This window comes from Phyllostomus hastatus, unplaced genomic scaffold, assembly GCF_019186645.2.
Source record: "Phyllostomus hastatus isolate PE091 unplaced genomic scaffold, TTU_PhHast_1.1 phas_contig_948, whole genome shotgun sequence".
In the NCBI taxonomy this organism is placed as follows: Eukaryota; Metazoa; Chordata; class Mammalia; order Chiroptera; family Phyllostomidae; genus Phyllostomus; species Phyllostomus hastatus.
This window is the reverse complement of record NW_025333993.1, coordinates 4,034,955-4,047,342: the sequence shown is the minus strand read 5'-3', so window position 1 is coordinate 4,047,342 and position 12,388 is coordinate 4,034,955. Positions and strand designations below refer to the sequence as shown.

General features: G+C 52.0%; 1 protein-coding gene across 1 annotated transcript in view; it reads right to left on the bottom strand.

The window, feature by feature from the left end:
- Nucleotides 1–6,408, bottom strand: part of DSCAM (DS cell adhesion molecule) — a 542,830-nt gene extending 536,422 nt beyond the window's left edge. The window contains exons 1-2 of the mRNA XM_045852387.1: nucleotides 6,332–6,408; nucleotides 4,830–5,110 (exon numbers count right to left, since the gene is read on the bottom strand). Of these exons, the coding sequence (XP_045708343.1) occupies nucleotides 4,830–5,110; nucleotides 6,332–6,408 (358 nt within the window). The remainder of the gene's footprint in view (nucleotides 1–4,829; nucleotides 5,111–6,331) is intronic.
- Nucleotides 6,409–12,388: the final 5,980 nt, after the last annotated feature.

Genomic DNA, 12,388 nt, shown 5'->3' with positions numbered 1-12,388 from the left:
AGTGCCTCCTGGAATGACATTGGAAGGTCAGCCAATCAGGCGCGGGGCTGCTCCTGGAGCTGCCACCTCCAGAGGAGCCGCACACTGGCAGGGCAGGGCTCCCCGGCCCCGTCCGAGAGGGGGGGCGGGCCCCCTAGCCCCCAGACACCTCCTCTGCCTTTCTGTGCACCTTCTGGATCTCAAAACATCGCTCGGAACACGGTCCTCCCTTGCAAAATGGGGAACAAAGGCGTTCGGACCCTGCCGGGCCTGCCGGAGCCTTGGCGTTGCTCCTGTTAGAAGGAACTCCCGGACGCGGGAGCCTGAGCACGGTGAACTTGAGCAGTCGAATCTCGGGGAGGGAAGCCTCCGACCGCCCCGCACGCAGCGCCTCTCTCCCTGCGAGGCGGCGAGGCGGCCTGCTCTGCCGAAAGCTCGCTGCGGCGGCAGTCTGCTGAGGTCTGCCGCCCACTAGTGTCCTGTGGCAGGGACGCAATTGACATGCAGGTAGCACCACCTGACTGCCTCCCAGGCCGCGGATGGAGCTGGTCACCGAGAGCCAGCAGGCACTTCGGGACGGCAGCCAAGAAAATGCCCAGACGCAGTGGTCTGCACGCGAACGCCCCCGGGGGGCCGTGCCTGCTCTCCGCCCGCCCCGGTGCGCCAGACACACGGGGGAACCAAGAAAATGGGAGTCTCTGGAAATGCTGCTGCCGAGCCTAACGCGTTTCGTTCCTTGCCTGTTAATTATGAATGAGGCACATTCACAGTCTCGCCTGCAGGATCCAACTCGTTTGGTGAAATTTGGGTGCCCTGGATGTGGCAATGCGTCCGCTGAGAGACGCATCCTCTCGTTTTCCAAACATAAATGCCCGGTCTCCTGCAGTGTTCACAGGTCTCTCCTCATAAAACGACCCTTCGCAGCTCCCTCTTCCTCCCCCGCCCCCCAAGCCCGGCCCCTTTGCATCCAGTTCCCATGCAAACCACCCTGAGTCTCCTCGGGAAACACTCAAACTGCCTCTCCTCCTGGGCACATCGACCATAAAACATTGTGACAGCCACACGGAGGTCCAGGAATTATGGATTTAGATGAGCATTTCTTTTTCATCAACAATTATGTTCCATGCCAGCACGCTGCATTGTACCAGTTCCATCCAGAGTGGATCCCCAGAGGCAGCAGGGAACCCTGGTCGCCCCAAGGTGGCACCCGGAGAGAGTCCAGGAGTGGGGAGGGATCCGCTGGCATTTATTAAAGGTCTGCATGACATTTGGTTCTCCTACGGAGGGCATTTTGTAAGGGCAAGAGACCTTGGAAATTATGGGTGACCCCTGAAATTCTGGGATGCAATTGAATCTGCTTCATAAAAACAGGGGAGAGGGGAAGGAGGGGAGGTGGCCCCCAAATTATTCAGCTGATAATCCTTTACGTACATATATTTACATCAATGAAAGAAAAAAAAATCTTAAAAACCCTGGAAGTGCATTTGTACTCACAAAGGTCTGCTGCTACATGCAAATAAAATACCAAGTTTGAGGCACGTAAATCCTTGTCGAGAGGAACCAGTGATGCCCGAAAGGCTCCAGACACCCCACTCTCTCTGATGCCCCCCACCCCCACCACCGCACCCTCTCCAGTGTCCACGAGCTCCCAGAAAACAGCAACGCAGCAAAGCGCCAGATTCCAGAGCTCAGAAAAGGGCGACGTCAGAGACACATGTGTACATGACACAGAGATGCAAGGATGTGGACAGAAACACGTCCTATAGGGTGGAGCGGCTTCTTATTCACTATCCTGTACATCGGAGGTCCACTGAGGCCTTTAGCAAGAATCCCATTTAGTCTAGACTGTGCTCGGGGGGGGGGGGGGTCAAGACCCAGAGAAATTGTGACAAAACAGAGCACAGCCAGAGCCTGTGCTGAGACACGGAGGGACATGTGTGGCTGTGGGTCTGCACACGCCTGGGCCTGTTTCCTTCACTGCGGCCGAAGGTCTCCCGTGAGTGTTTCTGGAACATCGCAGAACAAGCGGACTGCTTCAAACGTGACGACTGCACCTGATCAGGTGAGGTCATTCATTCAAGGCTCTAACCCATGATGCACTGGTCTCCGACTTCTCATTTTTTACCCGAAACACCGTCTGCAGCCTGTCCAGCCACCAGGCTTTTATTAAGAAATAAATGTACATCCTGTGACATCTGCAGGGAAAAGGCTACTGTCCGCTGTTAAAATGCAGCTGTGTCTGATTTTTGCTGGCGCCCTGCGTGCCAAACTACATAATCTTTTACAAATAGATTTTTATGTCAGACCTCTGGGTGTTTGTGGCCTAGCAGTAATCAGTTTAAGTATTAAAATTCACGGATCTTTTATCACACCCATTTGGGAATTTTTCAAAAGGAAGGTAGACCAAAAGACGACAGTTGTCAAAAAAAAATATTTCTCCTTTTTTTTTTTTCCAACTCTCATTCAGACGGGTAGGCACCATTTAATCTCACATTTTGGGCATGTTGTCCTACGTAGGGGCAGCAGGCAAACGGGGCTCATTTCATGTTTCATGCGATCACATGTTTTATGGGCCTTCACACAGTATGCACTGAGTCCTGAGCATCAGTCATTGAAAAACTCTTTAAAGCTAGTTTCCCCCACAATGAAACAGCTCAATATACAGTCAGGCTTTTTGGTCAGTGCTTGATCATATAAAGAGAGGGCCATTTTTATGTAAGAGAGTCCCATAGCCTCCTGGTAGACAGGATCAGAACACATTACACAGCGATGTAAAATATTCATTTGCATGTTTGATCTGTATCTTATGTGTGAAATCTGCCCGCATTCATTACAGTCCTGATCAGGGTGATTACCAATCAGCTTTAAAGGTCTTGGGGAAGGTGTGAGAAGGTAATGCTCACAGAGCCTGGTATTCTGCACACACATATGCTTTGCACCTATTTTCCACACAGCAGAATATTTGAGGTTTTATATATGATTCTTTTAGTATGAAAACTGATTCACAGATCCACAGCCCTGCGGGATCAGAGACCGGATCAGCAATGCTTCCCCACTGTGTTTGCCACGCAGAACTGGGAAGCTGGGAAATAGGCACTGATTGACTGACAATTACAAGCACAACCTCTTTCGTCATCCTGAAACACACCTCCCCATAGGACGGAAGCATGATTTCATCCTGTCATCCCGGCCTCTGCTCGGAGTCCAAAGCTGCACGCCCTGACAGGCGAGACAGGCCGTCAGGGCTCCATGGCCCTGGCACACACACACACACGCACACACACACACACACGTGAGCACTCCTGCGTGTTCACAGCAGCAGAGCAGCATGAAGGGCCCGGGCCCTGACGCATCACCACCCATTAGCCAAAGCAGGTCTATCCCCCAAGGTAAATTCCCGGGAGGCTGCTGATGAGGTGTAGTGCCCTCTGGGAAAGATGGGTGTCATGTCAGAACTTGTTGCAATTCTTTCCTGCTAGGAAATCTCCCAATGAAAGTTTCGAACACTTTGCTTTAGGTTATATTAGAGAGCAAAGTATCATTTTAATGTGCATTTCAGGAGAGCCTTCTTTCAGCCCTACCCTTTCTGTCATCCTTTTTTTGTTTGTTTGTTTAATTTTACAAAGTGTATGCACTTCCTCAGGCCTATTGGCATGTTGATTCTTTCATACTGTCCAGATAGGCAAAGAAAATGTGCCCCTATGCAGCTAACACTCAGAGCGTTCCTGTGCATTCTCCAGGAAAATCTTAGAGTCTCCCCTTGGCTTCTGGTATTTTCTGACAAGGGCGAGATTTGGTCTCTCTCTCTCTCTGTCTCTCCCCCTCCCTCCCTCCATCTTTCCCTCCCTCCCTCCCTCCCCCCTCTCCTGGGTAGGGGATTCTGCTTAATGCTTTAATTTTAACTGTCAGCAAGTCACACATTTTATGCAGATTTGCGTTCCAAAATTTGAAATAGGCATCGACGCTGTAGCTACTCCCAGGCGATGCCAAATGATGACAATTTCCTCTCGTTCCCAAATAAGAGGAAGCCATTCATACATGTAAGTTCGTGTTTACACGGCGACGGGCAGCCGAAGGTGCCGGCACACTCACTAATTGGGTCTGACTCAGTCAAGAGCAATAGCTCTTCAAATACCCAGGAGGAAAGCATTTCAAAATGCAGTACTGGGCTGATCATGAGGAAAGCAGGGCTATTGACAATATTCACTGATTTCATTTTTACAACTGCACAGGTGTTTTTTAAAAACTGGTCCACATTGCAGATGATGTAATGCTTATGGGTGCATATTTTTTTTCCATAAATGCCAGGGAGGACAGTGTAGTACCAAGGGGGGCGGGGGTGGAAGGACAGATCTTTCCTAAAGCCTTCACTGCTGCTGGGTATCGGTGGCAACCGGATCAAAGCACAGCTTTTCAATGTTCGTCAAGCTTTGAATCCGAAGGCAAATGCTCTTAATTGACCCCTCCACCTGCCTGCACTTGGAATGTCACCTTCCTCTGAGGTTGTCATGTGTCCAAGTGCCCATTGCCCCTTCTCTCCTCCTCTCCCCAAACCGGGTTGATTCTGAATGAGGTAGCTACCTAGTCCTGGAGTCAGCTCCGAGCTGTCACTTTGCTGGGTTAGCTCCTCTAAATGATTAGGGAGCAATTTTTCCCCTGGCCTCTCTTCCATGCCTCCTCTCCTCCCCCCAGCATAAAAATAATTTAAAAATAAAAGCATGAAAATGTAAGCAAGCACCGACGGGGAAACCAGGGAAAGACTTCCCCCATGCACCCAGTAACCCCCCCCCCCGCCCCCCGCGCTCCGGTCAATACAAGAAATGAAATTCATCACAAACCGAAAGGCTCACCATTCGCGAAGCTCTGGAACAAGGAGAGGGCCAGTATCCACATGCCCCTGCTGCTCCCCGGCCTCCCGCGAGCGACGCGCCGGCCTCGCCCCCCGCCCGGCTCCGCTCGCTCGCCACCTGCCCGGGGGCCGCCGCCCGCCCGCCGCCGCTGCTGCGGAGCCGCCCGGGCACGCGGCGCGGCCGGGCTCCGGGGCGAGGGCTGCGCTCGCCGCGCGCCGCGCGCCTGCACACCTGCCCCCGGGCGCCGCGCCCCGCGCTGCGGCCAGAGCGGGCCCGCCGGGCTGCAGCCCAGGTGCGCCGTCAGCTCAGGGGGCCGCCGGCAGGTCGGCAGGTGCACACAGCCGCCCACGCGGGCGTGAGCTCATCCCGGGCGCCCGGCGCCCCGACTGCACAGCAAGCGGCCTCCGGTGCGCCGGCCCCTCAGCCTCCACACCCAGGCAGCCGGCGGGCGGGCAGGCGCATCTTTCCTCTCCTGCGGCCCGAGTCACAGTGATCCCTGCTCACCTTCCCTGCCTGGGAGGCGCGCGGGCGAGCGGGCGGGCGGGCGGGCGAGGAGCGAGCAGCCGAGCGGAGGCGAGCGGGGACCCCTCCCCTGCCTCTGGCCGCCGGGGCGCTCTGCAGTCTTAAAGCAGCAGCGGAGAAGTGGAGGCGAACTGGAGGCAGGACCGGCGAGCGCGCAGCCACCACACACTCACGCACAGTCATCAGGATGCATTTCTTAGAGGCTTAAATAATCATTTCAACAGCCGATTATTTTTAGTTATTTGCTTGCCGGCTGCAAATAAGATACGGCCAGGGGTGACTGTTCCAGAAGGTTGTTAGCTAAGCAGAGGTGACCATGAAATGTTAGCAGTTTTAATAAAATGTGCAGCTGGGTTCGGGCTTCGTATTTACTGTCATAAAAGTCCAGTTCATCCGCCTGGAGGGAATGATGCTTCCAAATCTTTATGCTACTATAAAGATCTCTGTGGTTTCACCGGCTAATTTTTAATTATCTCAAATACATTGTAAACTACAAACACAGGCAATTCTAATTTTACTCTCTGAATGGTGCAAAAAAAAAAAAAACCCTGATTAAAATTGCTGATAATCTGAGTAATTCCAAACATATAACCCCTCCCACATTGCTGTGAAAAGCCAGTATGATCACACTTCCTGAATATTCTGCAAGGTTCTTGAAGTCATAATATTCAAATAAAGGCTTTCAAAGGAAATGCATCCACATTTCCTCACTTGGCAAAATAGTGACCCCCAGGGCTGGACTGCACCCCAATTTGGGATCCAAGGTAGAATGCTGGGAGGCAGGGCAAACCCACGGAGCAGGAGCATCTGTGGGGGAGGGTGGTCTCATGGGAAATGGGTGGGCTTGCTGGGGACTGGGTGTCTTCTGCCCCGACCCCATGTGCCCCTCCGAACACAAACGGGGAATTGCACACACCTGGAGCGGCTCACAAATAAACAGGAAAAGCAAATGGTGAGGCAGAAACAAAATGGTGCTTTACCCAACTTGGGCACAAGATGGCCAGGCCCTGTGTACAAGGAAGGGGCAGCTGAGCCCGTAGTGCTGCGTGCTCGCCATCGCTCTGCAGCTGCAGGTGGTCACGTGCTGCTGCCCACTCAGGACCTCCGCCCAGCCCTGCGCCGGCACAGGCCCCGGTGTCCTCGGGCTGTGCATGCGAGGGGCGCTCCCAGGCTCTCCCAAATGCAGCGCAGGAGGCACGTGACGGGGTAATCTCTATTGCTGCATGCAGCTCCCCAACGTGTGCAAGTCAATCCACAGATCCTTAACGGCAGGCAGGCCAGCCATGCACGAGGCTCCACGCAGCCTTAATACCAGTGCTCACTCGCGGGGGTCACACCCACCTGGGGTCAGAGCCCCGCGTGGCTACCTACGGAACCCGGGGCCGCGTGCACAAAGCCTTGCCACATCGTCCTCCTACGCAGAATGGATTATCAAGGCCCCTCATCCCTCACGGTTGTAGAGACCTGATGGCATATTCCCAGCACGTGGTCACTGTCACAGTGATGGCTGTGGTTATTACTGAGGTTGGGAACAGGGCCCACTACGTAATTTGGGCCCAGCGCAAAATGGAAATGAGAGGCTCCTTATTCAAAAGGAAAAATGCACCATTAAACATACTAACATATAAAAACATATCCCTTTCTTTCTCGGTATCGCTCCACTTGTCATGGTGGTTTTTATTTGCTATTTAGTGTCATGCTTCCTTGGGCATAGGGAGAGTCACTGGTGGCTGCATGTGACACGGGACAGCAGTGGTTCACATCTACCACCCTCTGCTGGCCCAACGTGCTGTGCTCCCAATTAGGGTTGGGGGGGGCAGTCGATCCCCCTTTCCCACAGAGCACCGCCCCTCTGCTTCCACCCTTGGGATTGCTGTCTCCAAGCTGGGGATTACTGTACTTACATCAGAGCTGCTCAGGCAACACACTTGCAGACTCGGCCATACAAAGGGTGGCCTGGGGCAGGGACCATTGCTGCCAGACCCCACACTAAGATACCACCCAGATGTGGATACAACACCCAACTCCCTGCGTGTACCCAGGCCCCCACTCGGCAGGCTGAGGGTGACCAACGAGAGAACTCAGGCCTGCTCCTCCGGTGTGGCCCAGCTGTCACCCTGTCGGGAAGCAGCCGTGACTGAAGGATGGGGGCACAGAGCTGGTCAAGGCCCAGGGCCCCACAGGGGGAAGTGGTCAGCCAAGCACCCCTGCCGAGTGGGAGGCAGCATGGTTTGGGAGTCATCGTGCATGAAAGAAATTAATATTTAAAATGAATAAAAATTTCAGGAAATCAGCTACAGAGCATTCCACCCCAAGTGCAAGCCTATTGGGGTCGGGGGGTTCTCAGTGTACGTATTGGGTTGGCCAAAAAGTCCGTGTAGTTTTTTCCATAAAATAGAAGACACAGTTTTCATTGGCACCAATCACTTTATAGATCTGGGTATTTTGAGTATGTTGGCTCTCTTCTGCTATTGGCTTCTAAGGGGTAGAGGCCAGGGATGCTGCTAAACATCTTCCAGTGCATAAGACAGCCGCACAGCAAAGAATTATTTGGCCAGAATGTCAATAATTACCAAGAAAATTCGCAAACCACTTTTGACACGTTCGATCCATCTCAGCACCTTCTCCATACCCTGCACAAACCTTTTTTTTTTTGCATTTCAGTTGCATTTTAACCTTTCTTGAAATAATAAGGCATAATACACTGAAAATTTTGCATATTTTTGTCCAACTCCGATATTAAAATGACTGCACAAAAATTCACCAATTCTGATAATTTTTTAATGCACACTGATATATGACAGCTGTCACAATACAATCTAACCGAATTGTGTCAAATGAAGTTAAAGACAACTGAGAACTACTAGAGTCATCGTACAGGAAAAACTAAACGAACTTTTTGGCCCACCCCATGAAGCCAGCCCTCTGTGGTTTTCTGTCTAATGCACCTGCCCCTGACTCCATTGGTTAATTATCTAGACTCTGCCTAACAGAGCCCCAGCTCTTTTCACGAATACTCTTAGAACATAGTTCAGTAGCAGAACGCATCCGTTGAAACTGTCAGGTCCGTGATCAGGCGCTGCATCTCCCCAGGTCAAGAAGCTGTCCCCAAGCTGGTACGGTGCCTGGCACATGGGCCTGCCCCATCAATATCCCTGGGATGGAACGCAGAGTTCAAGCACCCATGGAAAGTGACTCATGCTCTAAGATATGTGCTCATAACGTGCTGTGGACATTTCGAAGAGAAAGCATGTTTCGTACTCACCCTCAGAAAGTCTTTTGGAGGCAATGGCAATTGAGCTGGTCCTTCTGGTTCAGGTAAGATGTCAACGTGAACATTGAATCAAGGCAAGGGGCGCCCTTCCCTGATTCAGTCGATATCGGAAAAAGCCAACTTCATCAAACCAATGTAATGTGCGTTGGTTTTAAACCTCTCAGGACTTTCCCAAGTGAAATTGGAAGGCCACTCCAGATTTTTTAGTGGGGGTTTTAAGAAGCAAGGGAATGAAGCTTGTTGGATGTCCACGCCCACCCACCAGCACCTCAAGAGTTTATATGGAGTCCTTAATGGGGTTCAGTCACGTATGGGATCCAGATGATCCCAGCAACACCTACTGTCTCAAAGTTTCATCCTTGAAGGCTCCTAGTACCGAAAGGAGGGGTGAAAGGTGGGGGGTGAGGCCTCCAGTTTCCCATTCTGGCCCCAGGGTCAATGGGCAGTCAGGCCCTCTTGGTGACCACCTCCAACAATGGAATTCTTTTTTCCATCGTTGTCCATCCTTTCATCTAGGTCCTAACTGACCTAATACCTGGCCTCCAGAAGATCAGCCTCTGACCTGAAAGCCTTCCATGCGGACCTGCTGCCCGCAACCCTGCCTGCCTACTGCCAGCCCTCCCAGCTGAAGAGAGGCAAACCAAAGAGACTGTGTTTGTATCCATTTGAATGATGCTAAGAGAGAACCAACACACCCCAGCGAGCAGCCTCAACCAATGACGTTGCCTATTACTCCTCTACTTTTTGTTGGCGGGACAAGGAGACCACTCTGGAGTGGTGGCATCTCAGCCTCGTTCTAAGGAGGGGAGGGACTGCACGCAGATGGGATGTGTAAGGAGGCATTTCGGGTCAAGGCATTTCAGTGGCCACCATGGGATGGCTCCCTCCCTTCTGACACATGCAGTTGATTCTGAACCAGAGGATAAGCAGGTACCAGTGTTGGTGTCCTCAGGCTGCTGAAACGAGGACCGCAAACAAGCTCACTTGAGACAACAGAAAGGTACTATCTCACAGGGCTGGAGGACAGGGATCCCAAGTCCAGGTGTCAGCAGGGGCATCCTTTTCGGAACTTGTAGGGGAGAATCCTTCCATGCCTCTTCCAGCTGCTCGGGGTGCCAGCAGTCCTCAGCACCACACAGCATGTAGAGGCATTACTCCAGGCTCCGTCTGCGCGTGGCCTACCCCGCGTGGGTCTCTGTGTCTCCTCTCTTCCTATAAGGACAGTGGTCCTGTACAATGAGGGACTCCCCCTAAGCCAGGAAGACCTCCTCTTAACTAATTACATCTGCAACTCGCAGTGACCCTACTTGTAAAGACAGTCACATTCTGAGGTCCTGGTGGCTAGGGTCTCCATACCATTTGGGAGAGACACATTTCAACCCACAACAACCTGCGAGATGCCTCACATCAGAAGGCAGGAGGCGTGGGAAGGGTTTCCCGAGGGAAAGGAACACGGACTTGGGTGAAGACTCCAGGGTCTCGCCCCACCTCTCACCTGCACCATAAGCCCCAGAGGCCCAGAGCAGAAGGTCACAATTTATCCTGGAGTCTCAGGTTCTTCCCTTGAAAATGAATCAATCCTCCCTTTTCTTCTTATCTGAAAGGGTACAGGATCTGGCTTTGATAAAGATTACAGGGAACAATTGCAGGAAGTCATTACTGCTCACAACTGGACCTTTAGAAACATTTCAAGTAAATTTATTACTTGACGAAGTCTCATTCTGGCTGCTGGAGCTTTGATTAAATTGAAATCAGACGTTATTACACCTCTGGTCTCAGAACAGCAAAGGGCAGTGACAGTCAAGAGTGTCAGTAATGCCCTGTCCATTTTACCACAAATATCTGGAGCACACCTGCTACCTACAAGTCATTATAATAGATCCTGAGTTTGCAGATGAATAAGCATGAACCTGGAAGGGCACCAGGGAGCCTTGGGGCTGCTTGAAATGGTCTCTGTCTGGATCTGGGTGGAAGCCACTAGGACGCATACACATATAAAAATTCATCAAGCTGTACAATTATGAGTAGTGTACTTCATGCACGTTATTGCACATGAAAAATGACTAGCACGCAGTCCCTACTAATCTCACAGTTTAGCGCGGGATTCAGATAATAGGGACAACAATTGGAGGAGATAAGCTCTGCAATCAGGAGGAGGCTCATGTACCTCTGCCAGCTGATGAGTGCACGCACGCGGGTGGGTGTGCCTGTGTAGGCACAGCAGAAAATGCGGCCAGCATTGAAGGACCGGTGCAAAGAGGTGTTTGGACCTTACCCTGAAGGTAAAAGGAAACAACTGGTGTGTGGGGAGGAGAAAGTGACAGGATCCGACTTGTGTGTTGGAAGCCTTCCCTGATGAGGGCACGGTAGAGAATGACCTGTGGGATTTGAGAAGGACACGGGAAGACCATTAGAAAATTAGCCTGAATCCAGATGGAAAGTGATTTCGACTTGATGAAAGCCATGGCACTGGGATGAAGACATTTATGTCTTGTAATACGGGAAGACATTTAAAAGGTGGGATGATGAGAACTCGGAAATACTACTAACAGTGATGACAGTTGCTATCCACGTCAGGGTAGCAGTTCCTCAGCTCATCACCGATGTTTGCTCGGCATTGGCTTGCCCGGCTCCATGCCAAGTCTGTACACGCTTACTGCATTCAGTTCTCGTCGGGGAGGTGAGTGCTATTCCCTTCTTCCGACGAGGAAACCTCGGCTCAGGAACAGGCACTGCAGCGCCCAGCCCGTCGGGGGCGGTGCTGGGGCGGCTGAGTCCAAGCACAAGGCTCTTCCGTCTAGAAAGAATCGGTCTTCTCTGAACCCTGGTAAGAGATGGGCAGGAGGCAGCGAGAATAGAAAGACTGAGAAATAGGCAGGAAGTGGTGAGAGTCAGGAAGTGGTGAGAGATAAGCAGGAAGTGGTAAAATAGAGGCAATGACAGGTGAGAGATAGGAAGGAAGTAGTGAGCTAGAAAGAGGTGAGAGGCAGGAAGTGGTGAGAGATAGTCGGGAAGTGGTGAGAGACAGGCAGGAAGCAGTGAGGGAAAGTCAGGAAGTGTTGAGACACAGGCAGGAAGTGGTAAGAGACAGGCAGGAAGTAGTGAGGGAAAGTCAGGAAGTGGTGAGGGATAATCAGGAAGTGGCAAGAGATAGGCAGGAAGTGGTGAGAGATAGGCAGGAAGCAGTGAGGGAAAGTCAGGAAGTGTTGAGACACAGGCAGGAAGTAGTAAGAGACAGGCAGGAAGTGGTGAGGAAAAGTCAGAAAGTGGAGAAAGATAGGCAGGAAGCGGTGAGAGATAGGCAGGAAGTGGTGAGGATTAGGCAGGAAGTAGCAAGAAATGGGGAGGACACCAAGATGACTCCCCAGGTTTCATCTGGGCCGCCTCTCTGGCCAGGGGAGCCACTGACCAAGAGCAGGAACACCATCACCCCTTACAGGGTTTTAGTGTTCCTCTCCACTTCCACCCTGACGCCCACACTCAAGTCTCTGTAAAGCAGCCAGTGGGATCTTTTAAAGTGCACACACACACACACACACACACACACACCAGATCCATGGAGGTCCTGTTCAAAATTGTCCATTGCCTTCTGATCTTTCACAGCATGAAATCCAGAGTCCTTACGTGGGCCCTGTGCTCTCTACTGCCAGCACGGCCAGCACCACCACCACTGCCACCACCGCCACCACCGCCACCAGCCTTCAGGATAGAGCTGCTACATTTCCACTTGCACACTCAGCACTGGCTTCCTCAGACACAACCA